Raw genomic sequence first — 26,963 nt, forward strand, 5'->3', positions numbered from 1 at the left:
ACAGAAGAGCCTTTTCTCTAAAGTCATAATTAAACCTCAAAACTTTATTGGAACTTCAGCTATATTCTAAAATCTATATAGACATCAAAATTAATTCAAAGGTGACTGGTCTTAAGACATGTCTTTTCCCACTATACTGAAGTTCAATACTCAACTTTATCTTTCAAATATATTCTTCTCAAAATAGTATTTTTAATTCTTATATATTTTCATTATCTTAAAAGATGTGTTTTTAAAAATAATTAAGTGCTGATGAATAATAAGTCTTCCCTTAAAATATCTTCTATTCTTAATAGCTGCTGATATCAAGAAAATAAGGGGAGGCTGAGCCCAAAGTCAGAGCCATAGAAAAACAGAGACAGACCAACAAAAAACAATAAACTTGCAAATCTTCCATAGTACTGATACTTTAAAAATTTAACCAAAAAGGCACACAACCTAATTAATACATGAATATTACTGGTAAATTTGACATTAATCCCCAGCAAATGCTTAAAATGAATAAACAAAGAGGAAGTTTATAAGTACTTAAACAGTCATCCCTGTGAGCCACAATGGATTTACAAAAACAAAGCAAGGCAATTTTTATATCACCATTTTGACAGAGGACTGTTTTGTGACAAGAGTTTCAAGAAAACATTTGACAAAGTCTTAAATGAGACTCAGGTGGAAATGAAGACAAGATTGTTGAGTAACAGCAAACGATGCTGATAAACGGTTAAGGTCATCAGAGAAAGGTCTCTAGGGGTTTCTATATTTGACTTTATGCTAATCGATATAATTATTAATGATTAATACAAAAGACAAAGGCATACTTAATTTGCAGATAAAACCAAGCTGTCTTTATCTGCTGCTAATATATAGGATCACTAAATGATACTGTAAGGAATTAGAACAGAATAGTAAGTCAAAGTTAATTAGAAGAAATTTAGAATTCCTAGATTTAAAAAAAAAAAATGCGTGAACTGCACACAAACAATTACACCTAAAATAAGTACAGGCTGTAGGGCATTTTGTATAACAGTTACATGTATGTATATATATATATGTATATATAATATATATATGGCTTAGGTTTCATTTGCCTACAATCTCAATAAGGACCAGTAATGCAATGTGGTTACCAAAATAAAAGCTAACTTTTGGCATTACAACTTAAGAGGATGAGAAGGAAAATTAGGAAAGCAAAAGGTCTGGAAACCACATCAAATAAAACGAACAGCTGAAGGAACCAAATAGATTTAAACCTGGAAAAGAATCATGAAGGATATGATGGTACTCTTCAAATACATACAAGGTTACAACATAAAAGGAAGAATATCTTTATATGTATAGCTCTAAGACAAACAACTAGGATCAAGTAGATGTTACAGGAAAAGATTTTTAATTCTTTTGTAAAGAATGAGGTATAAAAGATGGAAGAACTGTATTGTGATATAGTAAATTTATCACAGGCAGTACTTTAACAGAGAATGGGTGTGGGTAGGAGACTAAAATTCAGTGAAATCTAATGTCCCTTTTGATGATATTAGCCTTGTTGTTAGCTGCCATCCAGTCGATTCAGATGCAGGTTGTCCTAGTTAACTTTAGTTTCTTCCTCTTGTTTATTATGATAAATACTTCTGTAGTTAAAAATTGTGTTGTTATATATACCTTGAAGTTTATTTTTATCCCAATTACTCTAACTCAACATCTTCTCCACATTTGTCCTTAACAAAAAAAAATAAATGACAAAAGTATACGACAGGAAACCAATGGGATTCGGGGGCGGAGGGGGAGGTGGGAGAGAAACAAATATCAAATATCTGAGAGAGGGGAAGGGAATGACAGTAACTAGGGCAACCTGCAAGGAGCCTTGGTGACACAGTGATTAGGTAACAGAAAGGCTGGCGGTTCGAACAAACCCAGAGGCACCTGGGAAGGCAAGCCCGGATACCTGTTTCCAAAAGGTCACAGCCTTGAAAACCCTTTGGAGCAGTTCTAGTCTGCAAACAGTATGGTCAAACCACTAGTGATCACTAAAATAAGTAAAATGACTTTGAAAAGCATAAATAAGAAGCAAAAAATTACAAGTTAAAGAATTAGCAAAATGGGAGTGTAAAGAATAAGAAAATTATTTACCTGCTATTTATGAAACCATTTAAAATATTTGTCAAAATTTTAGTTTACATTAGAAAATCAAATTAGCACATTATTGCTAATTAAAACAGTTTAAGTGACTAATAATTGTAAAAACCTGTTCTCAGTCAGTTTCTGAAGAAAAGCAAGGTACCAGCAATTTTTGTGACAATTAAATTTAAAGTAAAAATTGGTGTTATAAATATGTAAAATAAATTATTTTCTCCATTTGTTTAAAACAAGATTGCTCTATTAACTTTGCTAGATGATCTTATGTAAATATTCTAAAAACCATCTACATGAAAGGAGTGTAGTTCGGCACAAGTTAAGAAATCAACCAAAGTAAATTGTAAGAATTTTCCCAGAACAAACTTTTTTTTGATTAAAGAACATCACTTTCAAAGCTAAATGACTAAAGAAACAAACAGGAAGGCATTAATAAAGTCGTATGTTCTGTTTCCTTCAATTCACACCGCATTTTAAGTCTCCCAATTTTCTTTGTTATCTTTTCACACTCCAGATACTAAAGGTCTAAGACCTCAAAGGACAGGAAAAGCATACAGGAGACTCTAAGACAGGACATCTCATTATGGCTTCTCCAGGTTTCCTCTCATGATTTTAAAATTTTGGCCACTGACCATGAGGCAGAAAGCAGATGAATAGAGAGAAGGTACTCTCCCTAGAAATTTCTGTTTTAGAGGAGAAATAGAAAAAATAAGGCTAATTCACCAATGACTACCTTAACTAACTTAATAGCTTCACTACAAGTTGTCAAGTACGAATTTCAAGTTTCCATTTTACTCACTTTTTTTACAGTTGTCCTAATCCACCTTTATCATTATTAAATTTGGATTTAAGTCATGTTTTTAGTTTCTGTTGACTCTGACTCACAGTGACCTCATGTATAAAGGATACACATCCAAAAAATATGTTCCGGGAAGGTATCTGGCTAATTTCAGATATTTATGTCTGTGCATGCGAGTATGCATTAGAGTTTAAAGGTTGTTTACTTGTCTGAAGGTTTTTTGGGTTTTTTTTTTGGTGGGGGGTGTTGGTGGGAGAGACAGTAAAGTGAGGAAATACCTGTTAACACTGAGCTCCACAGTAAAATTCCAGTTAGCTAGAATTATTCAGGGCAAAATCTAAGCAGTCAGGCATATGTGAGTGGCTATGCTTTGTTTTAAATGATGTTCTTAACTCCTGCATGACTGTTTGTACACATGTATCCAAAAATACGTTTTTAGAGCCGCTTCACCCTACCTAGCTAATAGACAATTGATAAATGTTTGCTAAACAAAAGTATCCAGCAATAATCACAAGGGAAGACAATCTGATGACCTGAAGTGGTTCTTCCATCTTTCTTCAACATGCAGGAGGTTAAGGCTGTTTAAAACTATAAAGGTTTATTAATTGAAAAGTACAGTTAATGGGAAGCAGGGTAAAAAGGAAAGAAAAAGAAATATCCAGGACTTTTCTGGCTTCTGCATCTTGATTCATAATTCCTTCTCCCTAGAACTTTTCTAGCTGGAAACATCTTAAATAAAGAGTAAGTCCAAGTGCCACTTCCTCCACACGTTCTTCCATCCCCAGAGTGAGATTTAATCCCTCCCATCTTGACGTGTGCATGCCATGTTCACTCACTTATGACATATCAATCCTCGTACCGAAGTTATATATTTCATATATACATGTATCTTTGTCATTTACATATTGGTAAAGTTGTTATATAAAATACTCTAGCTGGGATGGAAATTATATATATATTTATATTAGTTCCTTAGTAACAGGGACATCATTATACCTAACAAATGCTTGCATATAGAAGGCACCAACGAATGTTTTCTGAATAAGAGTCTGGAATGATAATACAGCACTTTACCTGGAAAAGAGGCTGTTCACTGATTTATCCCAATATATACTGAGCAACTCAGTCAGGATAACATGCTATGATTGCACAGAATGTCATGTATATCCAGGCACTCCAAAGTGAAAAGAAAAAAAAGTTGAAGTTGGAAAAAAATGAACCTACAGTAGGGGTTCAGCTCTAAATTCTACAAAGCTATACCCTACATTTAGGGGAGACCACTGATACTTACAATGAAAAACAGACTGTATCAGATAAATACAGATATCACCTAGTGATAGAAAATTAAAAAAATTTTACTGGCATGGACACGAACAGAAAATATGAGAGTGTATGACTTTCAAACAGGATTAAAATGAAATTATAAAATTAGAGATGAAATACCACAAAGACTGAACTTACTTCAAATGGTCCAAAAAAAAAATAATGTGTGTGTAATGATGATAATATTCTTTCAACTTTTCCATAAGTTTAAAATTTTTTTAAATAAAAAGTAATTTTTAAAAAGTATCACAACAATTGTAAGGCATCTGAATTAGCACATTCTCATTAGAGGAGATTGAAAAAGAAAAAGGAAAAGTCCTAAAAATACATACTTCTATGTTGAGACTGATGGAAAGAATATGTTTTGCTTCTTTCTGGAGAGTAGCTTCTACTGCTGACACTGGAGCCAGACCTGCTGTGTGGAGAGTCCTTTCGGCCTACAGGTGATTCTCTGAAAAAAGGATTGTCCCTTTTATGAGGAGACCGGTCTCTTGCATAATGGGAAGAGTAGAAACTTTTTCTTCTAAAGCCATCTCTCACGTCCCTTGGAAGAAAAAATAAAATTAATTAATTATACCCTATAACCTATATATGGTGAGCCCTGGTGCTGCAGTGGTTAAGCGCTTGGCTGCTAACCAAAAGGTCAGCAGTTCGAACCCACCAGAGGCTCCATGGGCAGAAAAACGTGGCCATCTGCTCCTATAAAGACTACATCCTAGGAAACCCTATGGGCAGAGTTCTAGACTGTCCTATGGGGTCACTATGATTCAGAATCGACTCAATGGCACACAGCTACAACAACTTTGGAGTCTCTGGGTTGCATAGATGGGTGAGCACTCAACGACTAGCTAAAAGATTGGCAGTTTGAACCCATCCAGAGGTGCCTCAGAAGAAAGGACTGGTGATCTGCTTTTGAAAGGTCACAGCCCTGAAAATTCTATGGAGCAGTGTATTCTGACACACATGGGATCACCATGAGTCAGAGCTGACTCGACAGCAACTAACAATAACAACAGTAAAGTTTTATAAAGCAAAACCATCTTTAAAACGACAAAGCAAACTAAAATTATTAAAAGAAACTATCAGGACATGAGCCTCTATTAAAAGAACACTTTTAATTGAAGATTTAGCAAATGAGTACATATTAAAATTAAAGAACACTAACTTCAGTCAGAAGCATGCTAAAGGAAACCAATGGCCTAGATTTTCAAATGTCTGGCAAGTAATTTCAGCACATTGATTGGCAGTCCCCCACACATAAATAGGTAGATGTCCTAAAGTTTATTTGAACATTAGCCGATTAGTACGCAAAATACACTGCCCATACAGACAAAATTAAGTTTCCCTGGGCAAAGGTAGGAAATAGCTAAGTTCATTTATGACAAATGAACTCTGATAGAACACTAATATTGAAATAAAGCATTAAAGAAATTCTAATACATTCAAGTTCAGTAACTAAAACTACAGGAGTCATACTGAAATCATACTAGTTAGCTGGAATGGCTATATATGTATTAAACAAATAGGTTTCAGGAACTATATCAGGTGCTGCGGACCCAATGGCGCACCAAACGCACACAGGCCCTGCCATCCCAGAACGCTCGGGCTAATAGAAGAGGCTAACTTCAAACAGATAAACATAAAACATGCATCAAGAGTGAATGCAGGAGACTAATGAAGAGCCTACATAATCCAGGCAAGAGACAGTAATGGTTTAGGTGGGGTGGGGGCGAGGGGATCACAAACTTAACAAACACAAAAATGTACCTTTGAAGGTAGATTTAATGGGACTAATGAATGTGAGAGACAGGGGTGCCAAGCTGATTCCCAGAATTCTGGCACAATGAGTTACGGAAATGTAAAGGAGTAAATTTCAGAAGCAAGGGTGGGATACCAAAAAAAACCAAACCCGTTGCCATCGAGTCGATTCTGACTCACAGCGACCCTATAAGACAAGAGTGGAACTGCCCTGTAGGGTTTCCAAGAAGTGACTGGTGGATTCGAACTGCTGACCTTTTGGTTAGCAGCCAAACTCTTAACCACTGTGCCATCAGGGTCCAAGGGTAGGGTAGAAGATCCAAATTATAGGCCGGAGCACGTTACGTTTGAGATATTCATGTAACATCTAGATAAGAAGCTAGAGGTAATGGAAGCTTAGAAGAGAATTTCTGGCTATAAATATAAATTTGTCTATAAATAGGCAATGCTTAAAGCCATGGCTATGGAGAGGATAAAAAGAGCAGAGGCCACAGAACCTAGTGCTAAAAAGCTACAAAATTAAGAAAGAAATGGGCTGTTGAATAAGCGACTGGTCAAAGAAACATGATGAAAACAAGGGAGAAATTACTACCAGAAAAGCCAAGGAAAGAGCGCTCCAAATCAAATGAGCATTTACCGATAAATTTCTCAGGGCATGGAGAAGAGCAGGCCCACAATCAGAGGAAAGATTGCCTACACTCTCCCAGAGGAAGAAGAAAGACGAAATGCTGAACTACAGTTTCCTAATTCTGTCACCAGATGGCGGTAAAATCACAGCACAGTTTAGAGCTATCAGAGTGGCCTGGGGTGGCTGGACATACCTGGCAGACATACAAGTCCAATCAATGTTAACAGCTCGGACTAGACTATGTCTCTACTCTCCTTCCCATCAACTCCTCCAACCACTCACCAGTTTAAGCAGAAAACCATCCTAATCGCCATCATTTATCTTAAGTATCCTCTTTGACAATGTGGTAATATTAGCCAAGTCGTTTCCCTGCTAAGATGTATTGAGGGCCCACTACACGAAAGGCACTATGGTGAACTGACCTTGCTCTACAGAAGTTTTGTATCTAACGTAGGCGGTGGAAGGAATAGTGTAAATGGTCAGGGAAACTGGTACTGTAATTCAGAGGGGAAATATTAGTAGATAGAAAAATGATCTGGGTCTTTAAAGAAGGGTAGGATTTAGATCAGAACTATGTCTAATAGAAATATAATTGAGCCATATATGTAGTAGCCATATTTAAAAAATAAAGAGAAACTGGTGAAATTAATTTTAATATTTTACTTAAACTAACATATCCAAAATATTATCAACATACAATCAATATAAAAAAATTTAGTGAGATATTTTACATTCTTTTTTTCTTCCTAAATCTTAACAATCCACAGTGTATTTTGTACTTACAGAACATCTCAATTTGAACTGATCATATTGCAAGTGCTCACTATTGGACATCACAGATTTAGACGGTGGGAAGAGCATTACAAGCTTTAAGAAAAAGCAGAAAGGGATTAAACAAGAACAGGAGAGGTCAGAAAAGTGAGAACCTTAAAGCAATTGTAAAGACTCTTGCAGAAATAAGATGTGTGTTTATGGCCAGTGTGGCTAGAGCCAGGAGCTGTGCTGGCGCAGTGGTTAAAGCACTTGGCCGCTAACTGAAAGGTCACTGGTTCAAACCGACCAACTGCTCTGTAGGAGAAAGATGCGGCAGTCAGCTTCTGTGAAGATTTACAGCCTTGGGAATCCTATGGGGCAGTTCTACTCTGTCCCGTAGGGTCGCTATGAGTTGGAATCGACTTGACAGCAATGGGTTTTTTTTTTGTTTTGATGGCTAGAGCACATAAAAAGGAAAAGGTGGGAGGGGATGAGATCAGAGAGGTAGGCAGGGGTTGCAGTTTGCCAACCTCTGATCTAAACAATTATTTAGTTCCTGAACATGTTTAGGCATGATTTATTAGAGAATTAAAAAGTCATCTAAAGCTTCATACTTCTAACAGAATATGGGTTTTTTGTTTTTTTTTAAATATGGGTTTTTTGTTTACCCTATCCCTTGCCAATATCTTTTGATTTTTGTGCTTTAGACATTTAATTGTATTTTGGAAAGCAAAATTAATTGAACAATTGGTAGAAATGTGTTCTCACTGATTCACATTTTCTTTTTTACCAGAGATTTGATTTTATAATAAAAAAAGACTTTCTCAAAATGTGTTCCACAGAACACAAAATATTAGCATTTTCCATCCAACCACAAAACCCAAAAAGGAGTTCTGTGATTAAATAACGTTGGAAAATGCTGAGTTTAATAAAGCTAAGCACATTTATTTACAGTGGGACTTCTTAGAGCATTCCCTGCAGGCAGTTACAGATTCAAGAATCAGTTCATCTACTTAGATGGCCTTTTGACCTTATGCAACTTAACCTCTCTGAGCTTCATTTTCCTCACCTAGTCTGAACATAGCAACTTTGCGTATCTACAATTACAGTTTTTATTTTAGTCTTTTTATCATTAGGTTACCTCATTTTTAACTTTCCCCCAACACACGAACTTTCAAGGTTTACAATATCTTACATAACTTTGAGACAATTTGGGGAGAAGGGCGATCAGCTCTTTCTTATAACTTATGATAAACTCAGGTGGATTAAAAAGCTAAGTGGAAGGAAGGAACAGAGAAAAAGATCCAAAAAACTACATGGAAAAAAAACACTAAATATTCATAAACATACAGGAACCATTATAGAAAATACAAAGTTTTAACTACATACAAAAAAGTCTCTAAAGTTTAAAGTTATGATCAGATTTAAAGCAAATTTCCAATGAAGGGGAAAAATTCCAATATCAATGGTGAAGTCTTTAATAGTTATTTATATTTAATAATTCAGTGAATGCTGACAAAACCACTAAGAATAAGATGAACATGCCAATAAAGATAGATAAAAGATATGAAGGAAATTCAATGGAATATAGACAAAAGAATGCATTATCTTTTACTAAACAAATATTCAAGATAACCCAGGGAAAAAAATGAACAAAATTTTCCTATCAAATAGGCAAATGATCCCATCCACTAATAAAAGTGAAGGTTAAATAGAAACTTGAGCTCCACCATGAATAATAAAATTGGTATGGATTTAGTGGTCCTAAAAAGGAAACAAGATCATTGGTGGTTCAGTGGTAGACTTCTCGCCTTCCACGCAGGTGATTCAGGTTCGATTCCCAGGCAATGCACCACATGCGCAGCTACCACCAGTCTGTGGCGGCTTGCATGTTGCCATGATGCTGAACAGGGTTCAGCAGGGCTCCCAGATTAAGACAGACTACAAATAAAGGCCTGACAACCTACTTTTGAAAATCAGCCAATTAGAACCGTATGGATCACAACGGTGTGACCCGCAATTGATCATGGAGATGGCGCAGGACCCAGCAGTGTTTGGTTTCGTTGTGCATGAGGTCACCATGAGTAGGAGGACCTACTTGATAGTGGCTAACAATAAAAATGAAAACACTATCTCTGGTCCATAAAACAAAGCTAAACTTCCAGGGTCCATACATGAAAAGAATAGTAACAGGGTTATAAACATCATTCTTCTCTGTCAGATGCCTTTGCTATTTTCATTAAGAAGTTTCCTTACTCCCTGTATCTGTATACATCTGGTTTTTTCCAGGCTCAGTGTAATTTCACAAAATACTGAATTCCTTCTTTCACTTGGCGTAACACGTAATTGTTTAACATATTTTGCACTTGGTTTCAAATGTCAATCGTGAGGTTTCTGTCTTTGAGGGAAAAAAAAGGTAATGATTACCAAAACATTCCATTAGTCTATAAATGAGATGGGTACCTTGATGTTTATCACGGTTTAATTTTCCTTCCGTCACAAGAGGTACACCATACAGCTACAATGAATAACGGAGTACCTGGGTGGTGCCAATGACTAAGTTCTGGACTACTGCTGAAAGGTTGGAGGTTCGAACTCACCCAGAGGTGCCTTGGAAGACAGGCCTGGTGATCTGCTTCTGAAAGGTCACAGCCTTGAAAACCTATGGAGCAGTTCCACTCTGCACACATGGGGTGGCTACGAGTCGGAATCGACTCGATGGCAACTAGTAACAGTAACGACAACTACAAAGGATGGTGGGCACTCTGCAGTCACTACAAGGTACTAGTGCATATGACATTAATTTTACAAAATAGTTAAACCCTACTTTTCTTAAATTTTTTACCTTCCACTGTATAAACACAGAGCTCTGGTGGCACAGGGGTTAAGCACTGAGCTGCTAACCAAAAGGTCAGCAGTTCGAATACCAACCACTACTTGGAAACCCTCTGGGGCGGTTCTACTCTGTCCTACAGGGTCACTATAAGTTGGAATCAACTTGACAGTAATGGGGTTTTCTTTTTTTTTGGTTTTGGTTTTGGTATATAAACACAGCTTATGATAAGTTTTGGTAAAAAATATAAACTCAAAGGCTTGGGTGTTTTTTTTTAATAAAGACAATGTGGCAAGTGCAAACTAAGCAACTTTATATCTTAACCTTATACCTAAACAAAATCCCTTTCACAGATTTACTTCTAATTCTTTTGGCACAGTAACTGATGACTGAACTCAATTAGTTTTTAAAGCACACAATTCACCAGAAAACCAATAATGCCTTCATATGGATGGTAAACTCACTAGGAATTTTTTCCTTTGTTTTCAAATTATTTCTAAAGTGTGATTTACTACTTTTGTAACGGAAACTTTTAAACTCATTTTTATTTGTTTTAATGAGAAATTAGCTTCAAGCTATTTTTCCTTTCATTTCATTTCATTTGCAAATGTTTCTGTTCAATTCAAGTGAAGGATCAAACATTTCAAAAACATCAAATAAATCACTTTGATTATTATGAATAACTTTTATAACTATGTATCAATATTCTCTTAAGTTTCTTATGTTAGCTGTAGAAAAGATAATTGATCTTCCACTGCTTGATGCCACTTCTTCTCCCAAATCACTAATCCCTGCCCCCACATCAAACTTCCAACCCATTAAGAAATCTGGTTAGCTAATATTCTGCCTAGTAATTAAGTAGCTGTATTATAAACCTCAGAGAGAAAAAGCAGCCTTTACAAACAGTTCACTAATGTTAACTGTACTCATGCAAGTGCCACAGCTGTCATTACTGGCCTGAGATTTAATACTCTAAATGCACAGCACCTGTTTTTCCAAGTTATGAACACTAAAATTCTCAAAAGAAATGCAAGAATGAAAAAAGGAGCCTGTTAATGAGACTCCTTAATATCTTATTGGTTCTCAAATGAGGGCAATTTGCTCCCCAGGGGACATTCGGCAATCTCTGGAGACATTTTTTTATTGTCACAACTGGGAGGGAGGGTGTTACTGGTTATCTAGTGGGTAGAGGCCAGATATACTGCCAAGCATCCTACAATTCACAGGACAGCCTTCCACAATAAATAACTATCCAGTCTAAAATCATAGGGCTAAAGTACAGAAATCCTGATGTATATGTTACCCTATCTTACCTTACCCATTGCCATCGAGTTGATTCCGACTCACTGCAACCCTAAAGGACAGAGCAGGGTTTCCAAGGAACGGCTGGTGGATTCAAACTGCTGACCTTTTGGTTAGCAGCCATAGCTCTTAACCACTGTGCTACCAGGACTCCATATATGCATATATATACTCTTTTTTTTTCCTTTTTTTTTAATCATGCTTTACATAAAGGTTTACAGAGTAAATTAGTTTCTCTTTAAACTATTAATACACATATTGTTTTGTGACATTGGTTGCCAACCCTATGACCTGTCAACACTCCCCCTTCTTGACCTTGGGTTCTCCATTTCCATTCGTCCAGCTTTCCTGTCCCCTTCTGCCTTCTCATCCTTTCCCCTGGGTTGGTATGCTCATTTAGTCTCATATACATGACTGAGCTACATGCATTATTGTTTTATGAGCCTGTCTAATCTTTGGCTAAAGGGTGAACCTCAGGAGTGAATTCAGTACTGAATTAAAAGGATGTCTGGGGGCAATACTCTCAGGGTTTCTCCAGTCTCCATCAGAACAGTAAGTCTAGTCTTTTTTCATGAATTTGAATTTTGTTCTACATTTTTCTCCAGCTCTGTCCGGGACCCTCTATTGTGATGCCTGCCAGAGCAGTCTGTGATGGTAGCCAGGCACCATCCACCTGTGCTGGACTCAGTCTGGTGGAAGCTGTGGTAGTTGTGGTTCGTTAGTCCTTTGGACTACTCTTTCCCTTATGTCTTTGGTTTTCTTCATTTTTCCTTGCCCCAGACAGGATGGGGCCAGGAGATGTACCTTAGACGGTTGCTCAAAAGCTTTTAAGACCCCAGACCTACTAACCAAAGTAGGATGTAGAACATTTTCCTTATAAACTATGCTATGCCAATTGAGCTAGATGTTCCCCGAGACCATGGTCCCCAGTCCTCAGCCCAGTAACTTGATCCCTATGGGAGTTTGGATGAGTCTATGAAGCTTTTATGACTTTGCCTTGGTCAAGCTGTGCTGACTTCCCCAGTATTGTGTACTGCTTTATCCTTCACCAAAGTTATCACTTACCTATTGTTAGTGTTTTTTCCCTCCCTACATCTCCCCTCCCTCATAACCATCAAAAATTGTTTCTTTCTGTAGGTAAACCTTTTCATGAGTTTTTATAATAGTATACACTCATAAATTTAGCCTATAATTTTAGAAATATGTAGAAACATTCTACAGCTTTCCTGGAACTACTTTATCAATTTTAAAATGTTTCTTTATATCTAACATTAAACATGAAAATTTCTTCAATTCTCCTAAACATTAAATTACATGTTACATTTTCAAGTAAAGTATTTTTCTACTCTATTTTCAATCTTTTGATTTACACATAGTCCAGTAGTTAGGAGCATGCATAGACTTTGGAGCAAGTCTGCCAGAGTTCAAATTCTAGCTCCACCACCTGCTTTCTGTGGGAGAGGTTACTGTGATAGAGGTTTTACAGTTAACCTCTCCATGCTTCTGAAGCTCAGGACTCTCCTTTGTTAATATACATCCCTAAGGTAATTCCAAGGAGCCCTGGTGGCATAACAGTTAAGTGCTCAGCTGCTAAACAAAAGGTTGATGGTTGGAACCCACCCAGTGGCTCCGAGGCAGAAAGACCTGGCAATCTGCTTTTGTAAAGATTCAAAAACAAACTCATAGCTGTCGAGTCGATTCCTACTCGTAACAACCCTACAGGACAGAGCAGAACTGTCCCATAGGGTTCCCAAGGCCGTAATCTTTACAGACTCAGACTGTCACATCTTTCTCCTGCAGAGCAGCTGGTGGATTCGAACCGCCAACCTTTCAGTTAGCAGTCGCGTCCTTAACCACTGCGCCACCAGACCTCCTTCTACCACCAGAGCTCCCTCCTTCAAGATTACAGCCAAGAAAACCCTATCTATGAGGCAGTTCTACTCTGCCAATGGGGTCACTTTATGAGTCAAAATTGACTCAACAGCACCCAACAACAACAAGGTAATTCTAGGCTCTCACACCAGTCAAATCAGATAGGCTGTGACAGACTCCTTAGTTTGGGCAGATGTGTGTTTATTTAAGAGTAAAATTCAAATACAGTAGGATATAAGGGGAGGGAAGAAAGAGGAGAAAGAAAGCATTTTACTAGTTATTCTGAACCTCATTTCTCTTTCCTTACCACATTCAAACACACACACACTCCACACAAAAATAGCGGCTACTTCCTTTCTCTTCAAAAATGAATTAACTTTCTGGAGCCATGGAGGCTGGATGAAACCCTGAAATTATTTCCCTGATGTAATCTTTAAACCTTAAACCAAAAATATCCCCTAAAGTCTTCTCAAAACCAAACAATAGTTTAGCTTAACTAATAAAGAAGTCTTCCTTGATCATTATGCTGTTTTAAGATCTATCTATATGGGATCAAATTGACAACAGCAACTCAAAAAATTGAAGAGAATGAAGAAAACCAAAGACACAAGGAAAATACTAACACAAAGGACTAAAGGACCAAATAAACCAGAGACTCCACCAACCTGAGACCAGAAGAACTAGATGGTGCCCGGCTACCACCAATGACTGCTCTGACAGGGAACACTAAAGAGAGTCCCTGATGGAGCAGGAGAAAAGTGCAAAGCAGAACTCAAATTTATGTAAAAAGACCAGACTTAATGGTCTGACAGAGACTGGAGGAACCCCTGAAACTATGTACGCCAGATGCACTGTTAACCCAGAACTGAAACTATTCCTGAAGCCCACTCTTCAGACAAAGATTAGACAGGACTATAATGCAAAAAATAATACACTTTAGGAATGTGATTCTTAGTTCAATCAAATATATGAGACCATATGGGCAGCTCCTGTCCAAAAGCAGGATAAGGCAGGAAGGGACAGAAACTGGTCAAATGGACACAGGGAACCCAGGGTGAAAAAGGGGAGTGTGCTGTCACACCGTGGGGATGGCAACTAATGTCATAAAACAATATGTGTATAAATTTTTGAATGAGAAATTAACTTGAGCTATAAACTTACACCTAAAGCACAATAAAAAAAAATTAAAGAGAAACGTTCGGGGGTAACGAGTTTATGTTAACTGGGAGAGAGCAACTCAGAAAAGGAAGATGAGAAGGGTTGCACAACCCAAAGGTACAATTCAACACGACTGAACTGTACATGTAGAAACTGTTCGACTGGTGTATGTTTTGCTGTGATTATTATTCTCACCAATGACAAAAAATAAATAAAACCTTAAAAAATAAATTAAAATTTCAAGATTCATTTTGAGAAAGTAGCTGGATAACTAGTAAAGCAAATGAATTAAGAGTAGACATCAAATGTCTTTTTTAATGTAGAAACAGAACGAGAAATGTAGAAACCGTGACTTAAGCTAAGGGATTTTCCATATTACCCTGAATTCCACCCTACCAAAAAAAATCAAACAACTATTCTGCTGCAGAGCTGAGATTAGAAGTCTGATGACCAAGTCCAGAGCCCTTTTCACAAAACCACAAATTTACAGTTAAGATTGTTCTCGATATGGATATGGACTAAGAAATCCCCCAACTAGAATATGTTCCTTAAGAAAAGGGATCTCATCTGTGTTATTCAATTTGATCTCTAATACCTAAAACAGTGCCTGCTGTTATAGAAGTAAAATATGCCTAAATTGATGAAACAATAATACCAAAAACTGTAATGACTCAAACACAAAAGAAGCTTAGGTAACTACCACCTAACAGTCTAGGGCAGGCATTTCAGGAGGGCGAGATCCTGCTCCATGCAATCATCCAAGCACCCAAGCTGACGACTGCTTCGCTATTTCAATATGTGTCTTTCAAGGTCACACATTTGATGCCATTCCATTCCATGTCCTACCTCACAACATGGGAAGGGGTAAGCATGCGTGGAAGGGTACACGTGGAACTCCTACTCATATTCCATTGGCGATAAATAAGTCACGTGGCCACATCTGTTTGTAAGGAAGGCTAGGAAATGTAGTCTAACCACGTGCCTACGAAGTTTGGAGAGTAAGCAGCAATGCTAGCAAAAATGATGTATTTCATTTCAACATGAAGTTTGGGATTTCCAGGTTAAAACGCCTAGTAAGCAGTAAGATGTAGAGATTTTGAGCTTAGAAGAAAAGCCAGTGCTATAGATACAGGTTTGTCAGTCACCAGCCGCCAACAGAAGTCAATGTTTCTCAGACTTTAGTCTCCAGACCATCCACATCACAATCATCCAGGGGACTTGTTAAGAACGCACATTCCCACCAATGACTGCCCTGACAGGGAACACAACAGAGAGTTCCTGCTGGAGCAGGAGAAAAGTGGGATGCAGAACTTAAATACCACTAAAAAGACTAGACTTAATGGTCTGACTGAGACTGGAGGAACCCCAGAAAGCATAGCCCTCGGACTCTCTGTCAACCCAGCACTAAAAACATGTCTGAAGCCAACTCTTCAAAGATTAGACTAGACTATGGGACATAAAATGACACTCATGAAGAGTGTGCTTCTTAGCTCAAGTAGATACATGAGACTAAATGGGCAGCTCTTGTCCAGAGGTGAGATGAGAAAACAGAGAGGGTCAGGAGCTGGTTGAATGGACATAGGAAATCCAGGGTGGAAAGGAGGAAGGTGCTGCCACAGTATAGGGAGAGCAATTAGGGTCACATAACAATGTATGTATAAACTTTTATATGAGAGACTAACTTGAATTGTAAACTTTCACTTAAAATACAACAATAAAATAAAATAAAAAAGAATGCAGATTCCAAGACCCCTGCAATTTGACTGCATTACCTTACCCCCTGACCACCACCAACAGGTTAAAATTTTTCAGAAGCTCCCCACTGCTAAAAAAGAATAAAATCTAGACTTCTTAGAGTTTCATCCCAAACACATTCATCTATTAACACTGCTACCCATCATGCTTTATATAGCTATGCTCGTGTTCTTTTATCCGTTTGCTCCCCATGACTCTTCTCCTGGTTAACTCTATTTTTCCTTCAGGTTTTGATCACATTATCAGCTTCTGCAGGAAACCTTTTCTAAAACCCCAGCATAGGATAAGTGCTTCTTCATCTGTCCTCCTATGTCACTTCATGCAATTTCAGCATGTATCATATTTTGTTACCTATTTGCGCATCTATTTGACTCACTACATTGTAAGCTAGTGGTATAAGCACAGTGCCTCCCACACAGTAAACAATAAATGTTTGTACCACTGAACTAAACCAAAGAAACACAGACGCTTTATAGCATTTTTCTTTGTCAAACAGTTTATCACCTAAGAGTGAGAAACAACTATAAAATAATAAAATTAGAAATTAGTCTATTTTTTAAGAATATCAATAAGTATGAAAATACTGAACTACTTAAATAAAAAATTTCCATATGTGAATACAGAAAAAAAAGTATTTTAAAATAAAATATACTGGCCACTTGGTGACACTCTTGTTCTATATTGTAAAACATTATTTAATACTTTAATTCAGTTTCATCCTAAGGTTTTTCATAAGACTTCACAACTACAGAAAAAAAATGACTGTTAAAAACAATCTAATTATGTCTAAATCAATAACTCCTGGTAGGGCAGGACATGTTCCTTTAATACAAAATGAAATACTAGATCCTAATGTATTCTGAATTTCATGTACAAGTATATTTTCGACAAATGGATAATATAATCTTTGTGTAAATACAGACCCAATACAAGTAGGTAACAACATACTTGGAACATAGATAAATTATTAGTATGTGGCTCTATTAAGTAAAAAGTGACGACTTTCAGAGCGGGGGGGGATGGGGAGGCTGATTAAAAACTTAAGAGATTCTCTTTTTCTGTTCGCTATTATTTAAAGCCAGTTGCTTCCAATGATTCCACACTCCCATTAGTAAGACATATTTAAATTTGAACCACTACTACAGGTACATTGGATTTACAAAGTAAATAAAGTTCTACAACATGAAATACATAAAACAGAAAGTGAAGAAGATGAGCTAAATTATTAAGTAGAAAATTCCACTGCCAGTAACAGCGGAACAGAAAGATGGTGCTAAAGTAAAGCAGCCCAGTAACAGCCAGCGATGTCAACCTGCTAAAGGACAGTGCCGGAGAGGGAGAGAAGACCCACAGGGTCAGAGCATTAGCTACATACAGGGGCTTGACCATACTGAGGATACTGGTATCAGGTTTAGGAGTTGATTTTAACCCTACTTACAAGTTAATAAGTTGTTGTTAGCTGCTGTTGAGTGGGCCCTTGCCTTACAACGACTCCATGCACAACAAAATGAAATGCTGCCCAGTCCTACACCATTCCCACGACCGAATGCAAACTGGACTTTAGTGATCCACAGGGTTTTCACTGGCTAATTTTTGGAAGTAGAGTGCCAGTCCTTTCTTCCTAGTCCCTCTAAGTCTGGAGGTTCCACTGAAACCTGTCAGCAGCATAGCAACACACAAGCCTCCACTGACAAATAGGTGGTAACTACACATGAGGGACACCGTCCGGGAATCAAACATGGGTCTCCCTCATGGAAGGCAAGAATTCTGTCACTGAACTACCAATGACCCTGTTATTATCTCATGGACAGTGGCAAAAGACACAAGATTCCAGGATTAGAGACCAAGTATTTTAATCCTCATAGCTCAGCAAATAGCATGAGCATGAGCATGTTTACATCAGTTCCCCCGAAGTTCCACAGGGGCAATGAGATATAAGTCTAGATGGATGCTAGATATACAGTGGGTTTGGGTCACTGCTGAGGAACACTGAACTTAGGGAACCCACTATTTTACAGTAAGCAAGAAGCAAAACTGCTCTTGACGCACAGGGAGACATTACCTTATCTCTCAAGATTGCTAACTGCAAACATAACTCCGAGAAACAGCCTGCGAAAATAGTGGTCTGGGCCTTGCATTCTTGGCATATCTTGGCAAAACATGTAGCAGTGCAAGAGACCCACAGAGAACTGTCTCTCCCAACAACTGGGAGCCAGGTTTCTTACTGATGAAAAAAAGAAGCATAAATATGGAAAGTAAGGAGACTAGAATAAAGCTTGTGGGATGGATTAGAATTGCGGGTATTGCCATGAAATTCTGCTCTTCAATATGCATAAATACAGTATAGAAATAAATATAGATGTGAAAGTCTGTGTATATCTAGTGTCCAGATCTTGGTTTCAAAAAAATCACTCTCCAATAAAGACAACCTGCGTTCCTTGGAGAAATGGCTGATCTTAGGGCTGGAACAGGGAAAAGTATTAAGATAAGCCTTGAACATCTTGTTACACAAAGTAACAAAGTGATCAAAGAATGATGTGGATCAAAATAACATATGAGCTAAATCGAAGTGATACTCACTGGCCAAATCTGGACATCAAAATAATGATAACGATGGATTATAACTCACTAAATAAAAAGGGAATTCATGAGTCCACACCGATATAAATAAAGTTTTTTTAAAAGGGGAAGGATGTAGCGAAAGCTCTTTCATACAACTGAATACCAAGATAATAAATATAGAACAGTCCATTTAGAAAATTACTCATTGAAAACCATCATATTACTAATTAACTAAGGCAAGAAACATCAGTGGATGCTAAAACTAGTGGGTGAAAGTGGAATGAAGAATGGCATAGTCACATAGTTTCAAAATACCTGCACATGAAATACTTATTAATTTCAGGGACAAGGATTACTTTATAGTGAAGATACTTTGCAGATTCCATATTAAGCAAGTGATAAAAGTCAACAAAACCACTAAGCGGACAAATCAACAACATGTGCCATCTAACAGGATGCAGTATAATACAGCATTACTTCAAGGATTTTCCTGCCAAAAATATATAACCTGGATTTAATCATGAGGAAACACTGGGCAAACCTAAATTGAGAACATTCTACAAAATGACAGCCTTGTATTCATCTTGACAAAAATGGTAAACCATAAAGTCAAGGCAAAGACTGAGCAGCTGTTCCAAATTGATGATTTCAACAAAAGTAAGACCTGTGAGCCTAGATAGATCTTTTTGCTATGAAGGACACTGTTGGGACACTGTTGGAGGCATTAATGAGGTCTCTGGGTGAAGTGTTACCAGAGTTCTTTGTATTATTCTCACAACTTTTATCTAAACCTAAAAATTATTTCAAATAAAATTATTTGTTAATGTTCCAATATTTTCCTCCTACAATGCAAAGAATCACTGTGTACACCCCACGAACAAAGACAAAACACAGACTAGTGTGGTTTTCCTAATTGCTCAGAACATTATCCTTTTACCAATACACACAATCACTCTCTTTGCATGGCTTACAAATGTAGGTTTTTTGTGGTTTTTTTTTCTTCCTAAAACAATACCTATTTTCTATCTACTTAAAAAGTCTTTTAGGAAGGAAGCCTTCAATGGACCAATTGATAGAGATCAGCTTAAAGCCAAAAACCAAACCCACTTCATCAAGTTGATTCCAACTCATAGCGACCCTACAGGACAGAGCAGAACTGCCCCACAGAGTTTCCAAGGCTGTAAATCCTTACAGAAGCAGACTGCCACATCTATCTCCCACAGAGCAGCTGGTGAGTTCAAACCACTGACCTTCTGGTTAGCAGCTGAGCAGTTTAACACTGCTCCACCAGAGCTCCTTCAGAGAACAGCTTATAGACATTCAAACTGATGCCAGTTAGTAAAACCTATAGCTTTTGTTAGCAAAAAAACTTCAGACAGTACTCAAGACACTCTGACATCAAGTGAAGGTACAAGAAGTGTGGACAGCAGAAGCACTCTCTACTCCATTAACCTAATCTAATTCCTTTCATTAAAATTATGTTGTTTCTTATTTTAAATCGGAAATCTAACCCACTGGCATCAAGTTGATTCCGACTCATAGTGACCCTACAGGACACAGCAGAACTGCCTCATAGGGTTTCCAAGGAGCAGCTGGTGGGATCTGACCTGTCAACACTTTGGTTAGCAGCTGAGCTCTTAACCACTGCGCCACCAGGGCTCCTTTTTATGTTTACCATCTGTTAAAACACACACACACAGTTGCTATCTCATGTGTGTCAGAGTAATACTGTGCTCCATAGGGTTTTCAATGGCTGATTTTTCAGAAGTAGACTGTCAGGCCTTTCTTCCAAAGGGCCTGTGGGTGGCCTTGAACCACCAACCTTTCAGTTAGTAGCCAAGTGTATTAACCATCTGGGCTACCCAGGGACTCCTTACTGTCTATAAGCCATACTAAAACATAGGCTTTATGAGGGTAGGGGCTTTTGACCCTAGAGTCTAGAAAACTATCTGACTTATACCAGACACTCAAAAAATATTTATCAAATGAACATACTAAACAGAATAAACTCTATACCCTTAAAAGAGAATACAGCCTCTTTTAATATTCATGGCACAGTTAAAAAAATTAATCAACTAATCAACTAATGATCACTGAATTTCAAAAAGTAGAACAACAGTACAGTCAACATTCACTGATCACAATGCAACAGAAATAAAAATTACCACTAGACAATGAACAAAGGAAAGGAAAACCCTATCTCCTAAAAATGTAACCACTCTCAAATAATTCTTGGATCAAAACCAAAACCACAGAATAACCAGAATATACTATATGTCAGAATTAATACAGGTAGTCCCCAACTTACAACAAATTCGAGCAACGACACGCCACACACTTATGGCGGTCTTTTTTTTTTCTATACGTCTTATCATTAGTAATACGTACTACGTACTATGTTGCAGTGCGTAATTTGCTGATGTTATCATTCTCAGATGTTCACTTGCAGATGTTCAAAGATCAGATTTATAAAGATACTGATAATAAAAGGCAATAATAATGAAAACTAGAAAAAAAAAGGTATTTGACTTATACCAGAACTGACTTAAAACAGTATAAGATACAGATAATAAAAGGCAATAATAATGAAAACTTAAAAGAAAAAAAAAAAGAGGTAGTCAACTTACATCAGAACTGACTTACGACAGAGTCGTCAGAGTGGAACCCCACTCTAAGTTGGGGACTACTTGTATAAAATTAGTACATATCAGAATCTATGGAATCTAGTTGTTAGGTGCCGTTGACTCGATTCTGACTCATAGCAACCCCATGTACAACAAAACGGAACACTGCCCAGTCCTGCCATCGTCACGAGTTATGTTTGAGCCCATCGTTGCAATCACTGTGTCATCTCCTTGAGGGTCTTCCTCTTTTTTGCTGACCCTCTACTTTACCAAGCATAATGTCCTTCCCCAGAGACTGGTCCCTCCTGATAACATGTCCAAAGTACATAAGACAAAGTCTCACCATCCTTGCTTCTAAGGAGTATTCTGGCTGTACTTCTTCCAAGACAGATTTCTTCATTCTTCTGGCATTCCCTGGTATATTCAATATTCTTCGCCAACACCGTAATTCAAAGGCATAGTTCCTTCTTTGGTCTTCCCTATTCATTGTCCAACTTTCGCAAACGTATGAGGTGACTGAAAACACCATGGCTTGGGTCAGGCACACCTTAGTCCTTAAAGTGACATCTTTGCTTTTTAACACTTTAAAGAGGTCTTTTGCAGCAGATTTGCCCAATGCAACGCGTCATTTGATTTCTCGACTGCTGCTTCTATGGGTGTTGATTGTGGATCCAAGTAAAAGGAAATTCTTGACAACTTCAATCTTTTCTCCATTTATCACGATGTTGCTTATTGGTCCAGTTGTGAGGATTTTTACATTCTTTATGTTGAGGTACAATCCATACTGAAGGCTGTAGTCTTTGATATTCATCAGTAAGTGCTTCAAGCCCTCTTTGCTTTCAGCAAGCAAGGTTGTGTCATCTGCATACAGCAGGTTGTTAATGAGTCTTCCTCCAATCCTGATGATGTATTCTTCTTCATATACTCCAGCTTCTTGGATTTTTTGCTCAGCATACAGACTGAATAAATATGGTGAAGGGGTACAACCCTGATGCACACCTTTCCTGATTTTAAACCATGCAATATCCCCTTGTTCTGTTTGACTGCCCCTTGATCTATGTAAAAGAATACAGTTAAAGCAGTGCTTAAAGGAAATTTTGAAACCCTACTTATATCAACAAACAAGAAGGAAAGAATGATAAATTTAACACCCAAATCAAAACGTTAGATTAAAAAACTGGAAACTTGAAGTGTTACAGTGTTTTCAGAAGTCAAACTGACAACATTTACTAAATTTTAAAATGCGTATGTCCTTTGATCCAGAAATTCCACTTTTGGAAATCTATCCATAGAAATTAAAGTACCATTTCATAAAGATATTAGGTACTAGGATTTGTTTTGTACTAGAAGCAATGAATATTCACCAATAGGTGACTAGCTAAATTATTTGGCATATTCACACCACAGAATACTACTTGGCCACTCAGAAGATTCAATTAGAGTTAAACCAAATAAATTGGAGAGTTTTCTACAAGGCAATGAAAGAAAAAAGCAACTTAGAGAAAAGTATGTACAGCATTGGAAGAAAGGGCTGGCAATCTGCTTCTGTTAAGATTACAGCCAAGAAAACTCTATGAGCAGTTCTACCCTGTAACACATGGGATTGCCATAAGTTGGAATCGACTCGACAGCAACAGGTATGGGTTATGTATAGCGTGATCTCATTAACAACAATCAAAAACCTTAAATGTTTAAGCATATAGAGAAAAGCACAGAAGGACATACACCAAGCTGCTAACACAGCTGTGGGGGCTGAGAGGGTTATATATATGATTTAATTTCATGTATGTAACATTTTATATTTTACATACGTATATACATAAATACCACAGAGAAAAAAAAATAAAAAGCCAAAAAAAGATAGGAGAGAATTAATAAAGATAAAAACAGGAATTAATATATAGAAAATTGAAAAGCAATAGAACTAAAATAAATACAAGAGCTAGTTCCTGGGTGCGGGAGGGGAATGAACCATTAGCTAACCAAATAATTTTTTCAAGACTATTTTTGCCATTTGGTCTTTTATTCCTTCATATTTGTTTTAGCATCAGCTTGTCATCTTCCCTAAAAAAAAATCCTGTTGGAATTTTTACTGGAACCATACCGAATTCATGCCTTAACATGAGGAGAGATGAAATCCTTACGATACTGACTCCTCCAAGCCATGGATGCCATACATTGCTCCTTTTATTCAGGTCTCCTTTCATGTCTTTTAGAACTGACTGGTAATTTCCTCTATATAGGTATTACACAGCTTTTGCTGCATTTATTTCTATTACTCCTTATATTGTAATTTAAAGTATTTTCTATAGCATACATTTTTCTAATTTATGCTGCTGACAGTCGATTTTATTATACTTAAACTTGCTAATTTCTTAATACTTCTCAGTCTGTGAATTCTCTTTCTGCATAATTATATCATCTATAAATAGTTTTGTTTCTTTAATTCTAACCCTTACACCTTTTATTTCTTTTTCCTGTTTTATTGTGAGGGCTGAAACCTCCACCACCATATCGAATAGAAGCAGTGATAGCAGGTACCATTGTTTTTTTCTGATTTTAAAGCAAATGCTTCTAATTTTACCATTCTGTACAGCAAATGTCCTTTTATCAGGTCAAGGAAATTCTCTTCCATTTCTAGCTTGCTAAAAGGTTTTTAAATGACTGACTGTTTAATTTTATCAAAGCATTTTCCAGTATCTATTCTCTCTACTGCTTCTCTTGGGAGAGACAGTCTACCACAGTCCTGGGTGTCTTTGCACATCCTTGCCATACATGCCAAATTACAAGGCCTAACCACGGACTACCAGAGGAATGAACAAATCTGTCCTGGAGGACGAACAGCCAGAATGCTTCTTACAAGCAAAGATGGCAAGACTTTGTCTTGCTTACTTTGGACATGTTAACAGGAGGGACTAATGCTAGAAAAGGACATCAGAGGAAAAGTAGAGGATCAATGAAAAAGAGGAAGACCCTCAATGAGATGGCTTGATACAATGGCCGCAACAATGGGCACAAACATATCTACTATTATAAAGATGGTGCAGGACCGGGCAACGTTTCGTTCTGTTATACGTGGGGTCACTATGAATTAGAGTCGATTTGACAACACATAACAACAATAACAACCATCCCCTGATACTGAGAAGTTGCTGGTCACAAAGACAATTAAATGAGTCAAAGAGACCACAGCATGACTACTGTGTGTGACTGCTCACTCCCCGGGGAAGGGGACCTGGCTTGCTTCCTGCTTGCTACAAAACGTACCGAGCTCTTGGTCTTCGGCTGCTCAGCTGCGATGCAACTCACCATATGCCTAGCCATCATCTACGCTCATCCCTCTGCCCTTGGAACTTGGGGGCAGAGAACTAGCACTACCATGCTGATGCTCCTGCTGGCTGCTATGCTGTGAATAAAAAACTGTCTTGCTCTAGCCCACTGAGTCTCTCTGTCTACAAATTTGGTCCTATGGAACCATGGCCAGCTTACTCCTTGCCGTCCTCTATGAGGTTGGGGTTCTTCCCTGGCATTTCATAACAGATCTTTAATAAGATACTTTTACAGCGCCCAACACTACCACTGTGAGGTCACATAGTCAACAAATTATCAACCTGGTTAAATCTGTACCTCTTTTTCCCCCCTAACTATTCTTTCAGATGTTTTCTATCAGCAACCAAGCTAACAATGACTGAGGTCCCTCCCAAACATGTTTTTCTACCAGAGCTTTATTAATCAAAATAAAGCAACTGAAAGAAAGCCTTATGAGACACTTTGTACAGATGTAAATATTTTCGGAAGGGTAATTCTGAAAAAATGTCTTACCTTCTATTTAAGCTAACACTTATCTTATAATCCATACCGTGTACGAAGAACAGAACTAAGGCTCCTCATTAGTAATCAGAAAAACAGCATTTGTATTCTATTTTAATAATTAACTTGATATATCAATAGTTCAAATATTTTAAATATATATATTTTTATTATCAATTACAAAATGCCTACACATGTATAATACCGGCAATCAACTATTACTGTTACATTACACAGTCACAAAAAGAATATAACACTTGTTGTTTTCAAAATTCTAAAGCCTAATAAAATATTTTATCTATCTGCCTACAGGTTGGATTTCAAGAGCAGACACCTCAGTGACTCAAGTATCAAAGTAGGTTATTATTTTTATCTTTTTACCTGTATTCGGGCTGTCGACCTCCAGAATGATCATCTCTTGTCCATCTACAGCCAGATTCATCCTATAACATGAAAAAGTTAATTTAGATATTTGTTTATATTATTTTGGCCAAGCAGGATATATCTAATAGCATTACTAGAAATTAGCCTCTAAACCAAAATAATCTGAGGACAGAAAATACTTTTCTAAATTTCCCTGAACTTCAAAGGCACAAAAAAGAAAAAAGAAACAGCAAGTCAACCATTTCAACGGCTAAAATGGTAGAACGACTGAGAATTATGTTACCATTTATTCCTATTAAAATGCTTAAATTGTTTCTTTGGTAAGCCCAAACAGCCTTATTGCCAAAGACACATATACCAACATCACAAAAGTTAAGGACTGTTTCAGGACAAAGGCTAAAATTAATCAAGCATACATTTCTTGATCTTTCATTTTATTCTTCTTTCTGTCAAATTTTTTCACTGACTTTCAGATTCAAGGCCAGTAAAGAACTTTCTCACTTTTCCTGTTCAAGTTTTCTTTTCTCACCTTACTTCCCATTAAAAAAACACAATTTAAAGCAATATAATAACACTGTCAAAAAATGAGTAACAAAATGAACTTCTCCTTTATCAGTAATTAGTGTGAATGTAAATGGATTAAATGCTCCAATCAAGAGGCAGAGAGTGGCAGATAGGATACAATAACAGACCCATCTACATCCTGTATACAAGAGACACACCTTACGCACAAAGACACAGATAGAGAGTGATAAGATGGACAAAAACATTCTAAATAAACGGTTATCAAAAGAGATCAGGCGTGGCAATTTTAGTATCAGACAAATAGACTTTAAGGCAAAATCTATTATCAGAGACAAAGAAGGACATTATGTAATGATAAAAGGGTCAATGCAGCAAGAAGATATAACAATTATAAACATTCATGCACCTAACCTCAAAGTCCCAAAATTTATAAAGCAAACACTGACAGATTTGAAGGCATAAACAGATTTATAATAATAGTAGGAGAGTTTAATACACCACTTTTGATAACAGAGAAAACAACTAGAAAGATCAACAAAGAAATAGAAGATTTGAACGACACTATTAACCAACTAAATCTAACAGACGTATATACAGAACACCCCACTCCATAACAGCACCACATATATTCTTCTCCAGTGCACATGGGATCATTCTCTAGGACAGACCATATCTTAGGACACGAAGCAAATTTCAGTAAATTCAAAAAGACTGAAATCATACAAAGTATCATTTCTGATCACAATGGAATGA

General features: G+C 37.2%; 1 protein-coding gene across 16 annotated transcripts in view; it reads right to left on the reverse strand.

The window, feature by feature from the left end:
• PPHLN1 (periphilin 1) overlaps positions 1 to 26,963 on the reverse strand; it is a 145,342-nt gene that overhangs the window by 69,584 nt on the left and 48,795 nt on the right. For all 16 annotated transcript variants that reach the window (XM_023738863.1, XM_004384571.3, XM_023738858.1 and 13 more), the window contains 2 exons: positions 25,683 to 25,744; positions 4,579 to 4,790 (listed from right to left, as the gene is read on the reverse strand). In XM_023738863.1, coding sequence (XP_023594631.1) covers positions 4,579 to 4,790; positions 25,683 to 25,744 — 274 coding nt within the window. The remainder of the gene's footprint in view (positions 1 to 4,578; positions 4,791 to 25,682; positions 25,745 to 26,963) is intronic.

This window comes from Trichechus manatus, unplaced genomic scaffold, assembly GCF_000243295.1.
Source record: "Trichechus manatus latirostris isolate Lorelei unplaced genomic scaffold, TriManLat1.0 scaffold00123, whole genome shotgun sequence".
NCBI lineage: Eukaryota > Metazoa > Chordata > Mammalia > Sirenia > Trichechidae > Trichechus > Trichechus manatus.